Below are 20,807 nucleotides of genomic sequence, written 5' to 3'. Positions count from 1 at the left end.
AATTGTTAAAGCAATTTTTTTTTCAGTTTTTTGTTTCGATACGAGAATTTTAACTAGACATTTTTGACGGAATTTTTTTTATCATTCGAAAGACATGGTTAACTAGACATTTTTGACGGAACTTTTTTCATCATTCGAAAGATATTGTCTTGAGCTCAAATTTGAAAAAATATTTTACCTGTGACTTTTTTTCGTAAAGTTACGGGCGTTTAAAGATTGCCATTTTTGCCAACTTGGGACAATTAACGCGCGATATATTTCGCGCTATTAACGCGTAAGCGGAGAGTTAATCCCTCTTAGAAATCGTTCCAAATTGTTTGAAAGAAGCTTATTTGCCATAATTGATTCATTACAAGGAGCATATTCTATCCTTTTGTACTTTATAGGGCGTGTGGGGGATGATTTTTATTTAAAAATTTCAAACTTTAGAAAAAAAATTCATTTTGTTTTATTTCATCTAACTTTTTTTAAATGATTTTACTGCTCCATAAATCTTAAAAGGCAGTCGGAACATTCAGGGCTTTGTCCTGATACGCGCAGTCTTGTTCGATTTTGTTATTCCCTTCAAGAAAACTTAGGTCTATTATGATTACTTTAATAAATTTCCACACTTTTTTGTTCACATCACGCCCGAGAAAACTGCGAAAATTTGAAAAGAATTTTGTATGAATGTGGTCAGAACTTTCTTTACTTGCACAGCAACCGGTTACTCTTTTTAGTCAGAATTGATTGATCTCGTTTCCGTGCAAGGGAGGTACTAATAAAATCATCAGTGCTTACTTAATTACACTTCTATCAAGGTAGGAAAAAAAATTTCGTCTCTTTAAAACAATTATGTATTAGTTATTTTGATATAAAGCAATTTTTCTGATCAGTAACTTAATTGACAGAAACACTCTGAATCTTTAACAAGTTCCTTCTCTCTCTCCATCCTCTACCCCATGATTATTTAACCAGCATGAATATTGAGCCTGCATAAATATTGAAACTGCATGAATATTGAACTAAATACATATTGCGCCTGCATGAATATTGAGCCTGCATGCATACTAAATCTAATATCGAATTTCCGCTCCTACAATAGAGTGTGGGTGGGTAAATAAATGTGTATCAACTAACCCGAGGAAGCGATGATAACTGCGAGGGTGGCTTCGTTAGTGGTCTTGAGTGACTGGGATCCGAAGTTGAAAGTCCTGTTGAAGATACACCAGTAGAAGCCCTGATCCGCACTCTGCACATTGTCTATCACTAATGTAGTCCCATTCACCACCTGAAAACACACACACACATGAATTAAAAAAACAGACGAAAAAGAACAAGACATAACTTACCGAGAAAATGGCTATTACACAGGAACATAAAAAGCTCTATTTACATGTATCTTTTAACCAGATAAACTATTTCACTGTCATTATGCCAAACAAATCTGATAAACAACTTTATCCCGGGCCCAAATGCAATATGCTTTTTCTTTTAAACTTCTAAAAGTTTTTCCAATTTCGAAAAGGTTTACGGTTTTCCTAAATTTAGTCTATTAGTACCTTGATTCTGGACTGCACAGGAGGTTGTGTGTCAGTTGTGGTGCCAGTGGTGCTCTTTTGTTTCGCATCAGCCATGCTCTTCTTGATGATGGTATCCACTGACACTGGAGCTGCAGTGGTCAATCCCCCACTACTACTTGAGGACCCAGAGTATGCGTCAGCCTTGTCGTCAGACCTGCAAAATCATAATTTAACAAAACTAAATTCATTTTATTCATCAAATTTGAAACTTTAAAAAAAAATTTAACGATTGTTTTTAGTCTTTTGCTACAAAAACTGTTTTCCAATTGGCCTTATTGATTATGACCGTCGATTTAGCCTAATTTCTATTTTTTTTCAGATCTTTTTATCACAGCACGCAAAAAAAAACAACACTAATTTGAAGAAAAAAAACGTATTTTTAAAGTCTATGGTCGGAACATTCTGTGCTACTTGCACAGTAACTGACTATCCTTGTTAAATTTTTATTTGATTTGCACTTTTCTTGTATAAGGTTCTCCAGTTAAATGAAACTAGCGTTTAACGCACCTTCGGTGCTTCGAAATTTTTCGACAACTCATGAAAAACCGCATATATTGGAAACAACATCTGCAAACTTTTAGTGTACTCTGACTGCACCCAATTACAGGGTTGGTAATTTCGAACTTTTAAATTTTTTTATTCCCATTTTAAAAGCGTCATCTCGAGAACTTAATGGGCCTCTGGAAACATTTGGAGGCCAGATTTGCAACCACTGAGAGTCCCTGAGAGCACGCTACTATAGGGCTAGGAATCCAAAACTTTGTGTTTTTTAAACCTAAGTTTCCAGAAAAAAAATGAAAAAAATGTCTTATCTCGGCAACTAAAAGGATTTGAGCATTCATATTAAGAGGCAAGATTTGAGACACCTGGGTGTACGCTGAGAATAAGATTCTATCTTCATCAAGTTAGTAAATTCACATTTTTTGAATTTCTTTGTAGATAAGTTCTTTGAGAAATTTTGAAAAAATCAAAAAACGTCACATCTCGGAAACTAAGAGCAATTGAGCAGTCGCGTTTAGCAGTCGCATGTGGCAAGATTTGCAACTCTTTAGAGTACCCTGACAACACTGAACTATAGCGTTGGGAATTTCAAAATTGCGAAAAAAAAATTAATATAGGTTTTCTGAAAACTTTGAAAAAATCACAAGAAGCGTCACATCTCGAAAACTTCAAAGAATGAGAAATCATATTAGGAGGCAAGATTCGCAATATTTGAGATTACTCTGACAGGACCCAACTGCAGGGTTGGAAATTTCAGATTTTTCAGAAAAAAATAATATAAGTTTCTGAAATTTTTGAAAAAATCACAAAAAACGTCATATCTCGAAACGTCATATCTCGAAGAATTTAAACAGTCAGATTTGCAGACAACATTTGTAATTTGTAACTCCTTAGAGTACTCTGATAGCACCCAACTACAAGGTTGGGAATTTCAAATTTTGAGAAATAATTATTTAATATTTTCTGAAATTTTTTTTAAAAATCACAAAAAACATAATAGCTCGAAAACTACAAGGATTTGAGCAGTCATATTAGGAGGCAAGATTCGAAATCCTTGATAGTAATCTGACAGTACCCAACTAAAGGGTTGGGAATTTAAAAATTAAAAAAAAAAATTTAAGTTTTCTGAAAAAAATTTTGAAAAAATCACTAAAACCGTCATATCTCGAAAAGTACAAAGAATTGAGCAGTCATATTTGGAGGCAAGATTCGCAATCTTTAAGATTACTCTGAAAGGACCCAACTACAGGGTTGGGAATTTCAGATTTTGCAAAAAAAATCAAAATAAGTTTTCTGAAAATTTTTGAAAAAATCACAAAAAACGTCATATCTCGAAAACTACAAGGATTTGAACAGTCATATTTGGAGGCAAGATTTGTAACTCCTTAGAGTACTCTGACAGCACCCAACTACAGGGTTGGGAACTTTAAGTTTTGTAAACTACTTTGTTATTTGAAATTGCTGAAAATTTTTGAAAAAACCTCAAAAATCGTCTTATCTCCTTAACTAAAATGATTCGATTATTCAAAACTGGAGGCCAAATTCGCAAACCCTATTTCGATATTGGGCTGCTTAATTTAAACTCGATAAAATATCAACTAAAATCAAATTGGAAAATCGAAAAAAAAATTCTTAACCATTGCAATATACGATATAGCTTAAACATGCAAAAATAATACGTTGAAAAAGCTTAAACATGGCGAGATAGTGAAGCCCGCATTTAAATATACAATAGATGAAATTTAACTCGAAATTTAGATTCAATTGTAAGCAGTTTCAGCAGTAGTTTTTGAGGCGTACCTGCGAGCCGGTTTGGCAGCTTTGAACCACCATTTCGTGTCTGGCTGTTGCTCCCCCTGTCCCATATCTATGGCCTTACAGTGGAACTGCACCTGGTCCCCCCTCTCCACCTTCTGATCCACAGGATGCTCGGCCACTTCCAGTTCAACTGAAACACAGCAATTAAACAGAAGCGAAGCGGAACTTCGCACCACTTGCGATGCAATATAAAACAAGCAGTGCAAGCTAGCAGACAAGAAGAGAAAGCCACTAAGTCTAAAAAACTGAAAAAAAACTTCAAAAAGTCACGTCTAGAAACACAGACATTTAATAGACATCAACAGCAGTTTAAAAAATTCAAAAAAAATTAACAAGCGGCAACTGAGCCGACGAATTTTGAATAATTTCCTGTAGAAGTAAAAATATAATTGTTGTCATGAAAAACTTTGAAGTAAAAATTTTGATCAAAGAATTTAAGCATTTTGTGCGATCCAGCATGAAGCATAAATTTCATGCTTACCTCAAAATGACCCCAAACTAGGTCACTAAGCCCATAAAAAATAAACCGAGTATAGTTTTAAAGCGAAAAAAAGGCAGCAAAATTTACGAAGCCAAGGCTAGTAAAATGAACCACTGCAGGAGTAATTCAAAACACTAAAAGCAACTACATAGTAAACTGCGTGCAAAAAAAATCAATTCTGCACGTAGGTCGACAAAACATAAGCAGATAAACTATAGGCAGACATTTTTTGGAAAGGAAGGTTGACAGTTTGAAAAAAAAAACAGTTCCAGGTGAGATTCGAACCCACGACCTTGGCCGTCCCAGGCGTATTACACGACCTTCATCTCCAGGCTAAGTGCCAGACAAGCATGTTTGAAATTATTATGAACCAAGATACAAGTGTATCAAGTGATTCTGTTTAACACGTTTTTAACCCGAAAAAAAATCTATATTCCGATTTGATAACGCTTGCTAATCGCCAGCGTAAAAATCTTTGAATTGGTTATTTTCGCAAAAATTTAGCATTTTCGAAGTGTCCAAAATGTCTAACAAGTCTAGTCTATACATAGCCAGCTAACAGGTGGAAAATAGTTATTAACGCAAGTAAACTGATAAAAACTGACTTGTTTGTTTTGAAAAACCTTTAAGTTTTGAATTGAATTTGGAAGAAAAAATAGATGGCCTCAAAGCTCTTTGAAATTGTCGAACATCTAATGATTGACGCTTATTTTTATACAATTAACCCAATTTGAGAAAACTGGATCAATAGTTATAACTTTTATTTCGCTGGGAAATCTGATAATTAATTTCCATTTTCTAAATTAGAAGTCGATCACGCTTTTCGTGACCTTTACATTTTTGCTGTTGGATAGTGGAGTTTGCCTTCCTTTTAAAAAAATGAAGTGAACTGATAAATAAATCAAAAATCAAACCGCGAAAAATCAAAATTGAGTGTGATCAAATTTTAGACTTTTCCTGAAAAAAAAAATCACCAAGACCTATATAGGAGTACTCACTACGTTCATTACTAAAAAAGTCAAAGCCGGATATCTTTTTTGAAATCTGACTATACACCGAACTTTGAAGGCTGGCTATATTCGCTTTTAAATGAATGTAGCGAAAATATATAATTTAGTAAAAAAATTTAGGAATAATTTAGTGAAAATATATATCCCTATAATTTCAGAGGCAAAGCTGCACTTCGCAAACGCAAATATTTTTAAAAAAACTACATTTACAAACGTATATCTCCAATGATGCTCAATTTGAGGAAAACATGTCGAGAAAAAAAACAGCGTTAAATCGAGATCGGAATAAGAAACACCCGTTACGAAGTTCCTCACTTCTAGTGGTCGGAAAATCAAAAAATGCCCTCTAGGGGATTGAACTCTCGGCCTACTCTCGAGTTGGAGTCTATGCGAACTTTGTCGAAAAAAGTGAACTTAAAACAAGCGTTTGCTTTTGTAAACAGAAAATTCTTCAATGACTCTCAAAGCACGCTTCACAAACCTTTGGTTTATGTGCTAGAAATTATTTTAAACAGCCTTTTTAACAATTTGACTGTTACACAAAGAAATTTACATTAAGTAGAAAGCATGAATTATCGGATCGTTGTACATATTGAGTAGCTTTTGCATTTACGCAGCCTTTCCTCATTTGGGATTTGGCAACAAATTCTGAGTTGTATTTAAGTTTTACAAATTAACATCAAAAACTGACATTATCTAAGCCCTATTCTGGATGCACAAAAAATATAAAAAACAAATGGGTTCCTCTTCCCATTTGCATCAATTTTCACCTGCTAAATTAATGTCAGACCTCATCATTTATTCCAGTCACTGTTCCTATTTGTTTCCGTCTTTTTGTCTACCCAAGAGATTCGTAAGAAAGAACACCTTGATGGCAGAAAAAAATTCGTTATCACCCTCATACAAAGATGCTCACAATTTAAAATTTAAGACGCGAGAGAGCGAATTCATCAAAAATTATTTTATACACTGCTCTTTATTCTAGCTATACTACTTGAAGGTACTTTCGTTTAGATATTTCTGGAATTCAGAGTTGTTTGCTACTCGATTTCAGTCATTTACCCAATTTCATATCCTGGATTATGGTATCATGTCTAAGTTCAACACAGCCTGGTATACAGCAGCAGTTTAGTAATTGTATACTATTCTTCCAGTATTTATAACTTCGCCTACACTATGCCTGCGGTTAGAGCTGCACAATACATAGCAAGTAGTTCCATGGATATAAGTAGAGAGTAGCCAGGAAGAGAGAGCATGTTTTCCTTGTTTAGTTTACCCTCATTACAACTCACTCGATTTCCAGGAGTAATCCTGGATGGTATATCACTTCCGGTTTCATAGAGCCAATTAGCAGATCAAAATTTCAATTATCCAAGCACAAAAAAGAATGTCATTTGTTTTACACCAGACAAAACTCGACCCTCAAAATTTGTAAATAAGATCACTTATGATAGTTTTCATGAAAAAAATACGAAAAAAACTTGAAACCATGCTTACAAACTCTTTTCTACTTTTTTTCTAGATTCGACAAAAAATATAGTAATTCTTTTGATGACTGAATGATTTTTGGCTTCTTGCATGTTTTATTCTGCTCTTACTTTCGTCTAAAAGTGAAACATGCACCTCTTTTTGTCATTTTGCCAACTTCAAAGTGCCATTTGAAGTTAAAACATGTACAATTGAGCCAACTTCAATTGGAACACTTAACACTGACGGAGCGACATTTCCGTTCGATTTATTTCGCAGCTACTCTTTGAACATGTTTTGTACTTTTAGCCCGTGGGAAGTTCCTCAGTTGAATCATAACAAAATTGAGGCAAACTCTACGAAAGAGACAAACATTATACTAAACACGCCATGAAGCAGAATATTAGACCAAATTTGACAGCTCAGGCAGAAATCAAGTATAAAAACATTCGAACCTTTGAAAAATGAAATACTTATATTTTTCCAGATAAATCTAACCCAGACTCAGAAGAACAAAACTATCGCACAGGAGATAATGATTAAATGAATGATAAGGGCCTCCAAGTTCAAAAGGCATACTCGCGCCGGCTTCAATTTCTAGGATAACTTAATACTGCATGAATAAAATGTCTGTTGTGCTCAAATTCAGACTTCGCACATGTATGTAACCATCAATTAGCCTAATTTCATAAATTCTTTTCGATTTTTCTGTGAGGTACGTGGCGTTTAAACAAAAACATGACGCACTTATCCGATTTTGATTACAAAATAATCGGCGCATGAAATCGGCTATTTGGTTGGAAACAGAAAAATCAAAAAGAATTCATTCATGTAAATTTGACCCAGAAGTTGAGGGGTAACAAAGCGCTTTTGCCGTCAAAAATTAGACCACTGACCATATCAAAGCACAAGTTTAAATAAAAAGCGAGCTATGACTCAACAACAAACAAATACTCATATTTGACCTAGATGTCTGGCTTTAAGACCCCCTTTTACAAAAGATTAGCGGTGCTGTACAAATCTTAAGATCTATACAAAAAATGATCATCCTTATCCTTATAACACTGATAATATTTGTGGACGGAAACAAAAATAGCTGGTATCATTCGTAAATTTCGAGTCAGTTAGTCTGAAAAACAAAAAAATGATACAACTTTTTTGAATCTTTTTACTGGTAGTAAGGGTAGGTTTGAATCAAATCAGTTGATCTCGTTACCTATCCTTTTAATGTTCAGTGCAGCCAGGGTTGGTTAAAAAGCATAAAATTATTTTTATACGTTCAAAACGTTTTAAAACCGTTTATAACAGTTTTCCTACAGAAAATTAGCAGCAAACCTTACATGTGCCCGCCAAAATGAACAATTCCATAGCAGCTAACTTATTAATAGATGTTTCCGCCCTGATGTTTTCAAACACACACACACGTAGAAAAAATAACTTTGTTTTAAGACTGTGTTGAAACAGGGTTTTAAAAAGGCTTCAAAACACTTTGTTTTAAAACACCGTATTTAAAACCCGCCAACTGGAGTGCAGTTTTTCTTATTGAAAAAAAAATCCGATAGCTAAGTTACAATATTTTTTGAACCTCAATCAATTGCAATTCCAATCACGGCTGAAAGGGTTCCAATATGACACCACAGTTGACTACCTACGAGCTTTCTTGGAAGTAGTAGAATACAGTAGAAGGAAACAAAATGAGTAGCAGGAAAAACAAACAGTCTAAGTTCCGCCTCAAGCAACTTCCAGTGACAAAGTCGGAACAAAAATTCTTGGCTCATGTGAACAATTTCCTCCACCGCCTTGATCAGGTGAACTTACCTCCCCCTCCCTTCCAAATAAAAATGAGAAAAAATGAAAAAGCAACCAAGTGCAATTTCTGATATATAAGTTTTTTTTGGGGGCGGGGGGGGGGGGGGGGTTCACATCATGGTTCAAAGTCCCATATTTCAAAGATCTTAGGGTAGTATAGAAATTCTATACTGACTTTGTTTGACTACTCGGACGTTGAATGTGCGCGTGAGAACAGTCGGCTCCTCCTCTCCCCCCACAGGACTGGGTTTAGCCAGTCTCGCCATACACCTGAACAAAATCAACATGAGATAAATGAACGCAGACGAAGTAAAGTGGTTACGTCTCCGCCTCTCAGTGAAGTCTCGTACTCTCAATCGAAAGGTCCGATGTTCGAGGCCCACCATGATCCGTGCTAGCTGCTAGAGGCGATACAACATTACCCAGCCCAGAAAAATTACCAACCAAAAAATGCACGCAGTTTTTTTAAGCAGTGTCACAACAGCAGTTATCTACGATGAGCTGAACAGCTGGTATGTTGCTCCTTCCCTTGCGGATAAATCGCATTAAAACAACGCCAACAGACAGTTGGAAAAGAAACAGAAACGCAAGTAAACAGAAAAAAACGCTGATTTGTTTTATGAAAGAACCTGAAAATTCGACTTTCCGAGAAAAAAAGATGCCCTTAGAGCTGAATTTGAAAAAAAAACTGGATCAATAAGTAATTTTTTATTCACTGATAAATCGGAAAACTAAATGCCACTTTCGAAACTAGAAGTCGATCACGTTTTTCGTGACCGTTACACTTTTGCTGATCGATAGTGGAGTTTGCCTTCCTTTCAACTTTCGAACTTTGAAAAAATTATATGGCCTGAAGTTCTTTTAGTTGCTATAATAATTTATGGCTGACACTTTTTTGATAAAATTATCCCAATTTGAGAAAACTGGATCAATAGGTAAAACATTTATTCGCTGGAAATTCTGCAAATTTAAATTCACTTTTAAAACTATAAATCGATCACGCTTTTCATAACATTTACACTGGCTGTCCGAGAGTGGAATTTACTTTCCGTTTAACAAAAAATGAACTGAACTTAAAAACAAATCAAAAGTCAAACCGCGAAAAGTTATAGTTGAGCCTGAACAAATTTGAAGACTTTTCCTAAAAAAAAAAGAAAAAAATTATCACGACCTATAAAAGTCTGAATTATTTCATCGGCTCTAAATCAAACAAAACGAAAAACGGCAACAAGTAGCTTTACAAAAGAAAAAGGAAAACACATGTTATTAAACTTTTAATACTAACAAAAGTGCCACAAAAATGAGCACTTTAATGGGGAGTTGACCGAAAATCTGTGTAATTCGTAATATAACACAAGGCTCACTAGACTAGATTAATTAAGCCACAAAATTAACACACCAACAATTTCAAAAAATAATAGGTTTAAGAATTAAAAGCTCCAAATGAAAAATGTTTAAAATTTCAAACCAATCTTTGGGAAAGTTATGGCTCAATTTTTTCATAATAATAATCATTTTGTCATAAAACAACTCGCAGAAAAACAATGCCTAATTTGTCCATCTCGGTAGTTATCTTTTCCACTCCCTTCTTTGTTTTCCATTTTCAAAGGTGGAGGAAAATGGAAAAGAGCCCAAAGTGATATATTTTCGCATCATCTACCATATTAATTGGATCAATTAGCGTGGCTCAACTGTCAATCAATACCGCAATTTTGAAAACAATTAAACATTGTCAACATGCAATGAAAATTGACATGATAAACGAACTAACAACTGAGAACAGATGTTACAAAAAAAAGTTCCTAAAAGCTCGATTAAGCTTCTGGGCTTTTACCTTGGTTACAATATTTTTTCAACAAAGAGATTAATCATTGTTGCAAATTATGTTACGTAGAACTTCAAAAACTGTATTCTATTAAACGCTTTCTTAACATTGAACAAAGAAAAATGTTTGGGGGTATCAGCTTTATCCTATCCTGACTTCATTATTGTAATTCATTGTTCGAAATTAAAAAAAAACGTTGCTTCAAAAATTACAGAGAATTCAGAATGCTACCGCTAGATTTCTTTGGGCGTTAGTATCAAGTGAACTTCTAAAAAAATTACATTGGCTGCCAATCGATCAACAAATGAAGTTCTATCAACCCTATCGGCAGAAAAAAAATTTGTTGTGCCAAAATGCAGTATATAATTTATGAAAAGAAGCATTTCCTACCAAGTAGCGGTAACTTGGAACTCACTGCCCGCTTTTTTAACTGATATTGACGAACTTGCTGCATTCAAACGAGCCTTGAAGACGTCTTTTTCTGTGAGGCTTTGTGAGCCTTCCACCACTCTTCAGTTCAAGAAAGAGTGGCAAAACCAATCATCATCATCGTCATCATCATCATCAATATACTAGCTTGTATCAGTGCTCAGCCATAATAACATATACAACAACTATCAGCAGAGAAGTTTTCAAATTGGCGGAAAGTGGGGAAAAAGCTCGAAGTGATACATTTTGCATTTAACATATTAACAATATTTGGATCAATTAACGAGTCTTAACTAAAAATTTCTGAGCTAGATTATTTCACCGCTATTGCTATGGGCTAAATAAACTAAGGAAAATTCAAAATAGTGCTAAAATTAAACGCCCATAAAATGCATGCACAAAATACAGGTAGCATATCGTTTTCAATTTGAGCTCAGGGCGTCGATATATTTCAGATGGTATAAGCTTTAGTCAAAACTGCCTAATTGAAAAAACAAAATTGGTCTGAGTAAAACAAAAACAACCCCAAGTATAAAAACTTTATCACTTTCTCCGGAAGTCGAATAAAAAATGTACGTTATGACATGTTTTCGTACTGCTGCGTCACCATGATGATCAAGTATTTGAATTACTGAACCTTCAAAAATGCATTTAAATACGTTGTTGTCAGAAGCGGACAACTACCAAATAATTAAAACCTAATTATTGTAAAGTTCACAAGTCTGTAATTCACGTCATTTGCTGCTTCTTATTGCTTATTTACACCATTAAAATACCAAAAGAAAAACGCAAATAAAACCATTGACAAAAACAGTGGTTTTTTCAGTATTTTCTTACATACATTTGAACAAGGGTAGCGGCTGCTGTGAAAATAGTACAGAATGTTCCAACTATTTTCATGAAAACTACAAATATTAGGAAGTTCTTCAAACAATTAAGTTCTTTAAATTGGCATCGTTTTTTTAAAATATGGCGTGATAAAAAACTATGCACACGCGTTCGAATCACGACTGAAATGGCTTTACACTGAGGCAAAGCTTCGCTTCACAAAAACTAGCGATAACACGACAAAAATAGCTCTAGAATGTACAATAATAAAAAAGAAAGCCTCGAATGAGCAAAAATTTGGCTAGCTCTAGGATTAGATCTGGGACCTAGTGCAATCAAGAGATTTTGAGTCTCTCGCACTAACCACTCAGCCACGCACGCTTAACCACCGACAAACACTACTCACGAATGAATCAGCTACATATGCTAATAAAAATTCAATGCGATTCAGCAAAACGGGCACCAAATACAAATTGACACAATTTTGCAAGTAATAAATTGGTATAAAACACATTAACTTTGCACGTAACAATTCCCAAAGCATACAGCCACATTATGTATAAAATATGCATTTTAAAAAAGCGAGATATATTAGCGAGTTAAAAAATTTGTGAAATCGAGTTTTTATTATTGTCAAGTTGTTTGAAACAACAAGCTTTTTTCGGTTCATTTGATGAATTAATAGGTTCATTTGTAAATTTATTAGTATTCGAATGTCAAAGCACATGCTACCAAAAAGCTGTAAAGGTGCCCCAAGATTTGCACCAATAATTTCGACTTGGGTTAGCTCTATAACGTGCAATAAGAAAAATTAGAAATCAGCCTCGAATTAGTAAAAACTCGGCTACGCCTGAGATTTGAAAATTCCAAATAAGTGAACGCTTTGATTTGCGAGTTAGGTTTGAAAAAAGAAGGTTCGCAATAACACACTACACTGATTGCTAGTGTAAAAAGACTTCTTCAGAGATATACTTAAGTGTCATCACGACATATATCTAAGTGATTACATCCATTGACACTCGAAAATAACTGTACTTAAACTTCAAAAAATTACACACCTGTAGTTTCCGTTCTGGGCTGGATCTGCATCTCGGAAGACAAGTTGGTTGCTCTCATTTAGACTCACACCAGCAGGTAGCTCGCCTCCATTCTGGACATCCCACCTGATAGATGGGGGCTCCGAGTGGGGTCCCTCTGCGTTGCAAGTGATAGACTCTGTCTGTTTGGCCCGAATGTAGTGCACGTAAGAAGTGTTGGTCCAACTGGTCGGATTGAGGAATTTAAATCGTTCTAAGCAACCAAAAACTTAACTTTGCTTATTTTAATCGTTCTAAGTGACGCAAACTCAAGGTGATACCGGACGGGCTACGGCAAAGTGAATGACATTTACCTCCCCCAAAATTTAAGGCCCAAGTTGAGATGGGCCGGGGACTAATAAAAATAAACTTGAGTTAAAAGATTTTTAGCCTGAGTTAAAGGAACCAAAAACTGTTTTTCGCTCTTGTTAACCCATATTTCTCCAAATCATTAGGTAACTGAAGAACGAAAACAAATCATTTGCCAAACGGTGATTGAATATAGAAACAAGAATTAGTCCAGAAACAAATAAATTAAAATGAAAAAACTTAGCTATCAGGTGTGTTCAAAAAAGCTAGTAAGCTCATGTCACAATTCCGGAAAACCTTACCCAAGTCCTTAAATCCCTTCGTCCTTGCGGTCAGTTCATTTCTATCGTTATTTATTGATGTAACTTTCGAGAAAAATAGGTCCAAAAAGACTCAATAGAAGAAGAATTTACATGAAAGAAGCAATTAAGTGAAGCACCACGTCCCTATTCAAAACTGTGCCAGTATGGCACCCAAAAAGGACTATTTTGGAACTTATTTTCTTCCACCTTATTGATATTATACTTACTTCTGACTATTTGAGATGTTCGACCTTAATAGATTTATATCTGTTGTTTCTCTTGTGATATGCAGATTCTCTTTAATAGTCACTGTCCATTGTACATAGTGGTATTTTGAGGTATTTGATTCCAATATATTTGATTTTTTTGTTTTATAAAATACAGAGTGAGTTGAATGTACTCACTGTGCACTTTGAGAGTGATGGTGTTGGCGGCGGTGAATGAGGCGATCTCTGGTCTGTTTCCGAATGCAGCACAAGTCAGTCGTCTGCTGTCACTCACACTCACTCTCCGCACAGTCAACACATTCCCATGGTTGCTCTTCCTACTCTTCGCCAGCTGAAACATACAAAAATGTCTATTCTGTAATCAAAAATAAGTATCAAATTCATGAAAATTGATACACTCGACACGTTTAAAGAAAGTATTTTCAACAAAAAAATCCTTATAAGAAACTTGCTTAGTTAATCAGTTCGTTTCATCATGATATTAAAAAAAAGAAGTACTTGCAAAACAAACTATATGCTCAGCGTTGTGTCACTGGAAATGGCGTCAAATAAAACAAACATTGAATCAATTTTTCAAAGTCGGAACAGTAAAAGAGATCCTACAAGTGTTTTGACGCTGGCATCCTCGTTGGAGTTGAAGGAGCTCCACTCGAAGTGGAACATGGATACGTCACTACTATTAGACAGACACTGCAGCCTCGCACTCTCACCCTCCAGCACTGAGACCACATCCTGAGAATTGGGCACATGCACCACTAAACATAACAACACAATCATCGTAATCGCTGTTGACTAATCACCCTTTTCTGGTACTCAAGGGCGTGATCTTCCAACTGGTATTCCAAACACTTCTTAAACTACTTCATGAAACAGTTCTTAAGCTCCAAACTCAGCTCAAATTCGATTTTCAGTTCCTGACAAGCGCCGGTTTTCAGCGCATAAAAAAAATAAATTACTTATTAATAACCACTATCATTAATAAATTGTCAAATTGTTGGAACTATTATATTCGGTGGCAGGACAATTTACTCTATTTCAATCTACCCTATGCCATTTTATCCTTTATACCCCTTTAACCTACGCCATTTAACCCTGACCAAAATTACGCTAGAATAAGGTTCGCACCCTCTTATTTTGTTGCGGGTCTCCTTCCCTACCTCTACACTACAGATCCATGATACCTTAAAGCTAAAAAGCTACTAGAGGCCCAGCTAAAGCTGGAGGGACCTGTTTGATATTTTTTGCATTTGTTGTACTGATGCAGGAAGTAGGTTATTTAAAAAATTGGTTGTTGCTCTATTAAAAAGTGAGAGAAATTTTTTATAATCCTGGAATTTTCCCCAGAAACATGTTCCTTGCTCAAACTTTAATGCGTAGCAGTGCTTGCACGGAGGCTTCTTACAACCTTTTGCCTTGATAAAACCTTTGATATCAGATTGAGTGGTTCAAAACTTGCAAGAAATCAAGGCCATTTTGTGTTAGAAAAATGAACGTGAACGCTTACACAGAGAGCCCTTTCTCTCTTCATTGAAACCAATAGCTCCGATTCGGGAGGGTAGTTTTTGAGAAAAGTCAAAAATTTTCAAAAAACAGTTAAAAAAATTCAAAACTTTTGGTGTAAAAAAAAATTAGGCGTAATCGTTTATGTAGCAGGGCTTCCCACAACCCAATCTACTGATTAAAACCAAAAGCTCAGATTTAGGAGGCTAGTTTCCGAGAAAGATCGAAAACTTTGATAAAACGGTCAGAAAATTGAAAATTTGACTTTTCGGAGGGTCATAATTTTTTGTGTAAAAAATTTAGGCGTTATCAATTATGCACCGGAGCTTCTTATAACCCATTCTACTCATTGAAACAAAAACCTCGAAATTGCAAGCGTAGTTTTCTGAGAAAAATCGAAAAGTTTCAAAAAACGGTAAGAAAAATTATAAGTTTGACTTTTCTGAGGGTCAAAACCTTTAGTGTGAAAGAAAATTGAGTGTAACCACTAACGCAGAGAAAAAAGTAAAAGTCTCAAAACTTGGTCAAAAATCGAAATAATGAGGGCCATAACAAATTGTGTAAAACAATTTGGGCGTAGCCGCTTATGCAGGGAAGCTTCCCAGAACCTGTTATCCATTGAAAGCAAAATCTCAGATTTGGTCGAGTAGTTTTCGAGAAAATACAAAAAAATCCAAAAATTGGGATCAAATATTACCCCATACTTTTTCTAAGGCTGTAAAAAATGGGGTAAGGTAGAAAGAGACTAGCGGAGTATGCACGTATGCAGGCAAACAGAGTGGCCGGATTCGTCATTAGAACCACTTTTTTCAAATTCGGTAGAGTAGTTGAGAAAAACGAAAATTTTCCAAAGCATCTCAAAAAAACCCGATCCCATACATTGCCATAATACCTTTTTTTATCAGACATTAATTTGTAATATAATAGTCTGTGTTATAATTCTTAGCATTGACTGTACTTAACAGCTGGTTATTGCTCAAAAAGAACTTTTTCACAAAGAACACATTTTGCAGCAACAATATTTGCGTCGCAACAATAATTGCGACTTAGGTTGGAAACAAAAGATAATTCATACTAGAACACAAGCTATACTTGAGTAAACAGCTAACTAAAACAGAAATAAACCCAAAAATCGAATCATTTTTTTATTGCGAACTATACACAACAAGCCAAATTACATGGGGATTAACACAGCGAAATTGCAAAACGCTGATCATGGAGGGACAGGAATTCACAAAAAGCAAAGAAGGGCAACGAACGTTGGAAGTGCTTAGATTGGCTTTCCCACAAATGCAAAGTAACTGCAATCACTCAAAGAAAAAATCTGTTATCTACAAGAAATGACCACAGCCACGAGGTGTTCCCTGGCCTGTCAGATGCCAATAAACGATGCAACAAATGGAACAAGTTACAAAAATTCAGCAGGTACCTGTCAACAGCTGCAGTATTGCAACGGTCTTTACCTTCGCGGTCTGCGATTGACAGGGCGCTCAATCGACAGAAAACGCTATATCCGGCATTCTAGAATGTTTATAATTTGGAAGGTGATAGAGGCCAAAACCAAAAAAAAAAATTGCCTTCTCCCTCACCACCCGTGCCCAGTACGGCCTTGGCCTGGCACACGAGGGTCTATACTCCTTTTTAAAATCAATGATTCTCATGGTATTTTTCGAGTTTCAGTTAAAATTTTTGACTTCGCGGTGATTTGATCTTTTGAACATTTCATAAAGCACATGCATTATCCACTAAGCTATAGCGACTTAGCTATACTCGGCTTTTTCTTGTTTAAAAAATAGCCACAACGCAAAATGATATAACAGGTTCATTGAACTCATTTGGTTTTTGAACAATCCAATTTTACGTTGCTTTGATATCTTAATCACATACGGCACTTATTCTTTGATCAAAATTATGGTTACTTGATCTGTTCGGATTTATTCTGTTTCGGATTCTTCAAAGAAATAAGATAAATTTAAATATGCTTCAAAAATAGGGTAAAATTGCGCAGAGTAAATTGGTACAAAAAATAGAAAAATAAGTCAAGACAGTATAGGTTAAAACGGAATAGAGTAAAATGTCAAGGAACCTTGAATTCACAATGATGACAAATGTCAATCAAGGTTAAGGTTCATTCATTTTTAGCACATGTAAAAGCTATTGATTTTAACACTAAGGCCTTCAAAAATCTGATTTAACTACGTTGAACTTACCGTGTTGGAACTTCAGATCCATGCTCAGCGTTTTCAGTCCATTTCCAATATGACAACTGAACTTCTCGTCCAAATCCATGAAATTATCGGGCAGATTCAGTATAATTGCATTTTGAATCCTTTTCACCTCAAACCCAGTTCCCGTGATTTCCTTGGTGGAACTCTCGTTTAAGAGGATGTTGTTTCGGAACCACTGGAAAAGAATCGGCGGAGGGTTTGAATCGCCGGCAGTGCAGATGTATTTATGAGTGATGAGGCTGCCAGAGCCGAAGTAAGCGATGTTCGGGTCTAGCCGCGGAGGATCGATGTCTGAAAAAGGTCAAAAACATACTGACATCGTAATTTTAATCAGAGTTTTCAGTTTAAATGAATCTCAATCGACTACTGCATCTAGTTTATGGTTGGTTGTAGTATAGGGTTGGTTGCAGTATAAAAAATCCCACAGACAGAAAAGTTCGGCACTTCCGTTCATTGCAAAACTATGGATTCTTTCTTGTATAAATAGTACTTTAAACGCTCCCATTTGTTTGTCGTCGCCCAAGTTAAGTGACGTAGTTTAACGTTTTTTTTTATTTATTGAATAATCGCATCAAGGTAGAAGTGCATTAAGGTAACTGACAAAACCATTTTCGAAACATAAAATTAACGTTTCCTTGACGAAAAATCAGGGGTTGCTTATTTGTACCCATCGTGAAATAATAGCTTAAAAAAACTCTAGGTCAAAAACAGTGTAGCCGTCTGAAAACTGATGACAAAAAGTACTAAATGACAAATAAAAATGGAAAGGCGACTTAAAAGAGTGAAAGTAGCAATGAAACGAGGAATACTAGAACGCTTTCCTCAGCAACTTTCTTCATTCGCGCGAGGCTGCTCATATCGGTCAGCGAAAAAAGTGACATGGCATTTTGGCGACCCTAGCATTTTTGGCCTTGAGGTCTCTAAATAAGGTCTTGTTACTGACAGGTGACGTTGATGTTGCAGCTGTGGGACTCCTTCAGCTTCGACCCCATCACAGACACACTCTCCACTGACCGGTCTATACTGGGAAAATACACGGAGCCATTCTGCGGGAAAGTGTAGATTCTAAAGTACACATCGACTTCACACAATTTAAACATAGCCAACATATAAAACAGTTAAAAATTTTCCTTTAAAAATTACCGAGACCTATAGGTGACAGTTGCTTCGTTCTTTTAAACGTATCCATAACGATGAAATGTTTCCAAATAATGCTTCTTACTTAAATAGCATTTAGAATCACTGAAAGAGCATTCGCCTCCTGTGAAAACATCATGAAACTTTCTGGTCTATTTTATGACGTCTCCAAAACTGTACAGGAGCGAAATCGTAGGCTTGGTTCAAAATGGTTCAAAGGATTCCGCAGGTTGACATTGTTTACAAATATCTATCATTTTTCAAGTATCGGAGAAGGAAGGGGGACGTTTCCTTCGTTAGTTTAAAGGAAGTCGGATGTTCATTCCGAGTACCGCTTACTGAATACATATATTCAGTCTCACTACTAATAATTTGGCTTTTTTCTCCTCCAAACCACCACCCTTCCTCCACCTCACATTAGCATCAATTTTATGGAGTAACGAGTAATTTTACAAGGTTAAATATTAAGACCGAAATGTGTATCATGGCCTAATAAGCTCGCAGGTCAATTTTCATAACAATCGGGCAATGTGAACAATCTTTTCACTTGTAAAGAATCACGGCTGGGGGAGGGCGAAAAAGAGCCTTCTATCTGCTTACTCTGCGGAGTTGTAGACTCTGCGCCCGTTGAGTAGGAATGAGCCCCCTATGTCTTTGAAATCCACCCACACACTCTGTCCCTCTACCACCTGCAGAGGACACTGGGTGGAGGACTGCAGCAATTGCACTGTCGTAGAACCTACACATCACAGCACCGATTCATTCAAGCAAAGCAGAAGAAGAACCATCAAAGATTCAATTAAAACAAAGAAACATTGATTTAAGCCATGTCATCAGCCTCAACTAATAGGGAAAGCGACTTAAGAATGCAATTACAATAATATTATTTATTTCAGCTGTATGAATCAAAAACACTTCATTTAATTTAAAATGATATAACTATTTCAATTTAGTTTCAGTCGCTTACCATTAGGAATTTGCTTGGTGGGAGTTTGCATTGTGGGAAGTTCGATCATGAAAGGTCTCTCCAGGAAGATATTATTCACTCTACACATGTAAGACGCCACATCCTCCTGAGTCATTGACTTAATAGTGAGGATATCAGCCTGCAACTCTACATTATCAGAAGGTGTGACTTTGTTTCCATTTTTGAGCCAGGTCACTTCTGGTTTTGGGTTGCTGTCGAAGTTGCACACTAATTTCACTGTAGCACCAATCTGTAAGTTTTCAGCCGAAGGCGCAAAGAGACTCACGGAGGTCTCTGATCCTTCCCCTAAGCACACATTAACATCTATTCAATGAAAGTGCGAATACACCAGCCAGCAACTATGCCATTTCAATGAAATTTGCATGACTTTAGTAATTGATACATAATTATTATGCAACATTTAAGTATTTTTAAATTTATTTTTCGAATAAAAATTAAACTAGCGTGTACCGCACCTCCGGTGCTTCGAATTTTCAACAACTCAAAAATTTTTTCTTTAAGTGTACTCTGACAGCACCCAAGTACAGGGTTCGTAATTAACAATTTTGCAAAGTTTTTTATTCAAGTTTTTTATACAAATTTTGAAGAACCATAAAACTTTGTGAAGTTTTATTGTAGTTCTTCGAAAAATTTAAAAAGAACTAAGAAACGTCACATCTGGGAAACTGAAAGCAATTTAGCAGTCGCATTTGGACGCAAGATTTGCAACTCCTGAGAGAAACTTCAAAATTTGTAAAATTTTTCATTCGATTTTGAAAAACCATAAAATTTTGTGACATTTTTTATATCTAAGTTTATAATGAATTAAGAAACGTTATATCTGAGAAACTGAAAGCAATTGGGCAGTCGCATTTGGACGCAAGATTTGCAACTCCTGAGAGTACTCTTACAGTACCCAACTACAACATTGGGAAATTAAAATTTTGAGAAACTACACCTCAAGTTTTCTAAAAGAGATATTTTTTGAAAACCAGAAAAAATTCACATCTCGAAAACTAACAAAAATTGAGCAACCTTTTTTGATGGCAATATTTGCAATCTTTGAAAGAACACAACTACAGGGTTGATAATTTGACTTTAACGAATTATTTTTAAAATTTGAGTTTTCTGAAAATTTCCAAAAAAATCGTCGTATCTCTCAAACAAAAATGATTTGGGCATTTTTAATTGGAGGCCGAATTTGCAACCCCAGAGATTACTCTGACAGCCTCCCAACTACAGGTTAGGAATTTGAAATTTTGGAAAAATAAATTATTTCATTTTCATGAAAAAATTTTTTAAAAAAATCACAAAACGTCATATCTGGAAAA

At 35.5% G+C, this 20,807-nt stretch overlaps 1 protein-coding gene across 2 annotated transcripts in view; it reads right to left on the bottom strand.

Annotated features, from left to right (window-relative positions):
• The window catches only part of LOC134855117 (tyrosine-protein kinase-like otk), a 41,109-nt gene that overhangs the window by 8,560 nt on the left and 11,742 nt on the right, over positions 1-20,807 (bottom strand). Inside the window, exons 3-13 of one of the 2 annotated variants that reach the window (XM_063871521.1) lie at positions 19,477-19,782; positions 19,110-19,248; positions 18,316-18,437; positions 17,355-17,663; positions 14,248-14,399; positions 13,822-13,975; positions 12,789-13,020; positions 8,824-8,918; positions 3,864-4,011; positions 1,542-1,716; positions 1,120-1,270 (exon numbers count right to left, since the gene is read on the bottom strand). In XM_063871521.1, coding sequence (XP_063727591.1) covers positions 1,120-1,270; positions 1,542-1,716; positions 3,864-4,011; positions 8,824-8,918; positions 12,789-13,020; positions 13,822-13,975; positions 14,248-14,399; positions 17,355-17,663; positions 18,316-18,437; positions 19,110-19,248; positions 19,477-19,782 — 1,983 coding nt within the window. The remainder of the gene's footprint in view (positions 1-1,119; positions 1,271-1,541; positions 1,717-3,863; positions 4,012-8,823; positions 8,919-12,788; positions 13,021-13,821; positions 13,976-14,247; positions 14,400-17,354; positions 17,664-18,315; positions 18,438-19,109; positions 19,249-19,476; positions 19,783-20,807) is intronic. The other variant, XM_063871522.1, reaches the window with a different exon arrangement.

This window comes from Symsagittifera roscoffensis, chromosome 10 (assembly GCF_963678635.1).
Source record: "Symsagittifera roscoffensis chromosome 10, txSymRosc1.1, whole genome shotgun sequence".
NCBI classification, from domain to species: domain Eukaryota; kingdom Metazoa; phylum Xenacoelomorpha; order Acoela; family Convolutidae; genus Symsagittifera; species Symsagittifera roscoffensis.
This window is presented reverse-complemented; position numbering and strand designations above follow the sequence as displayed.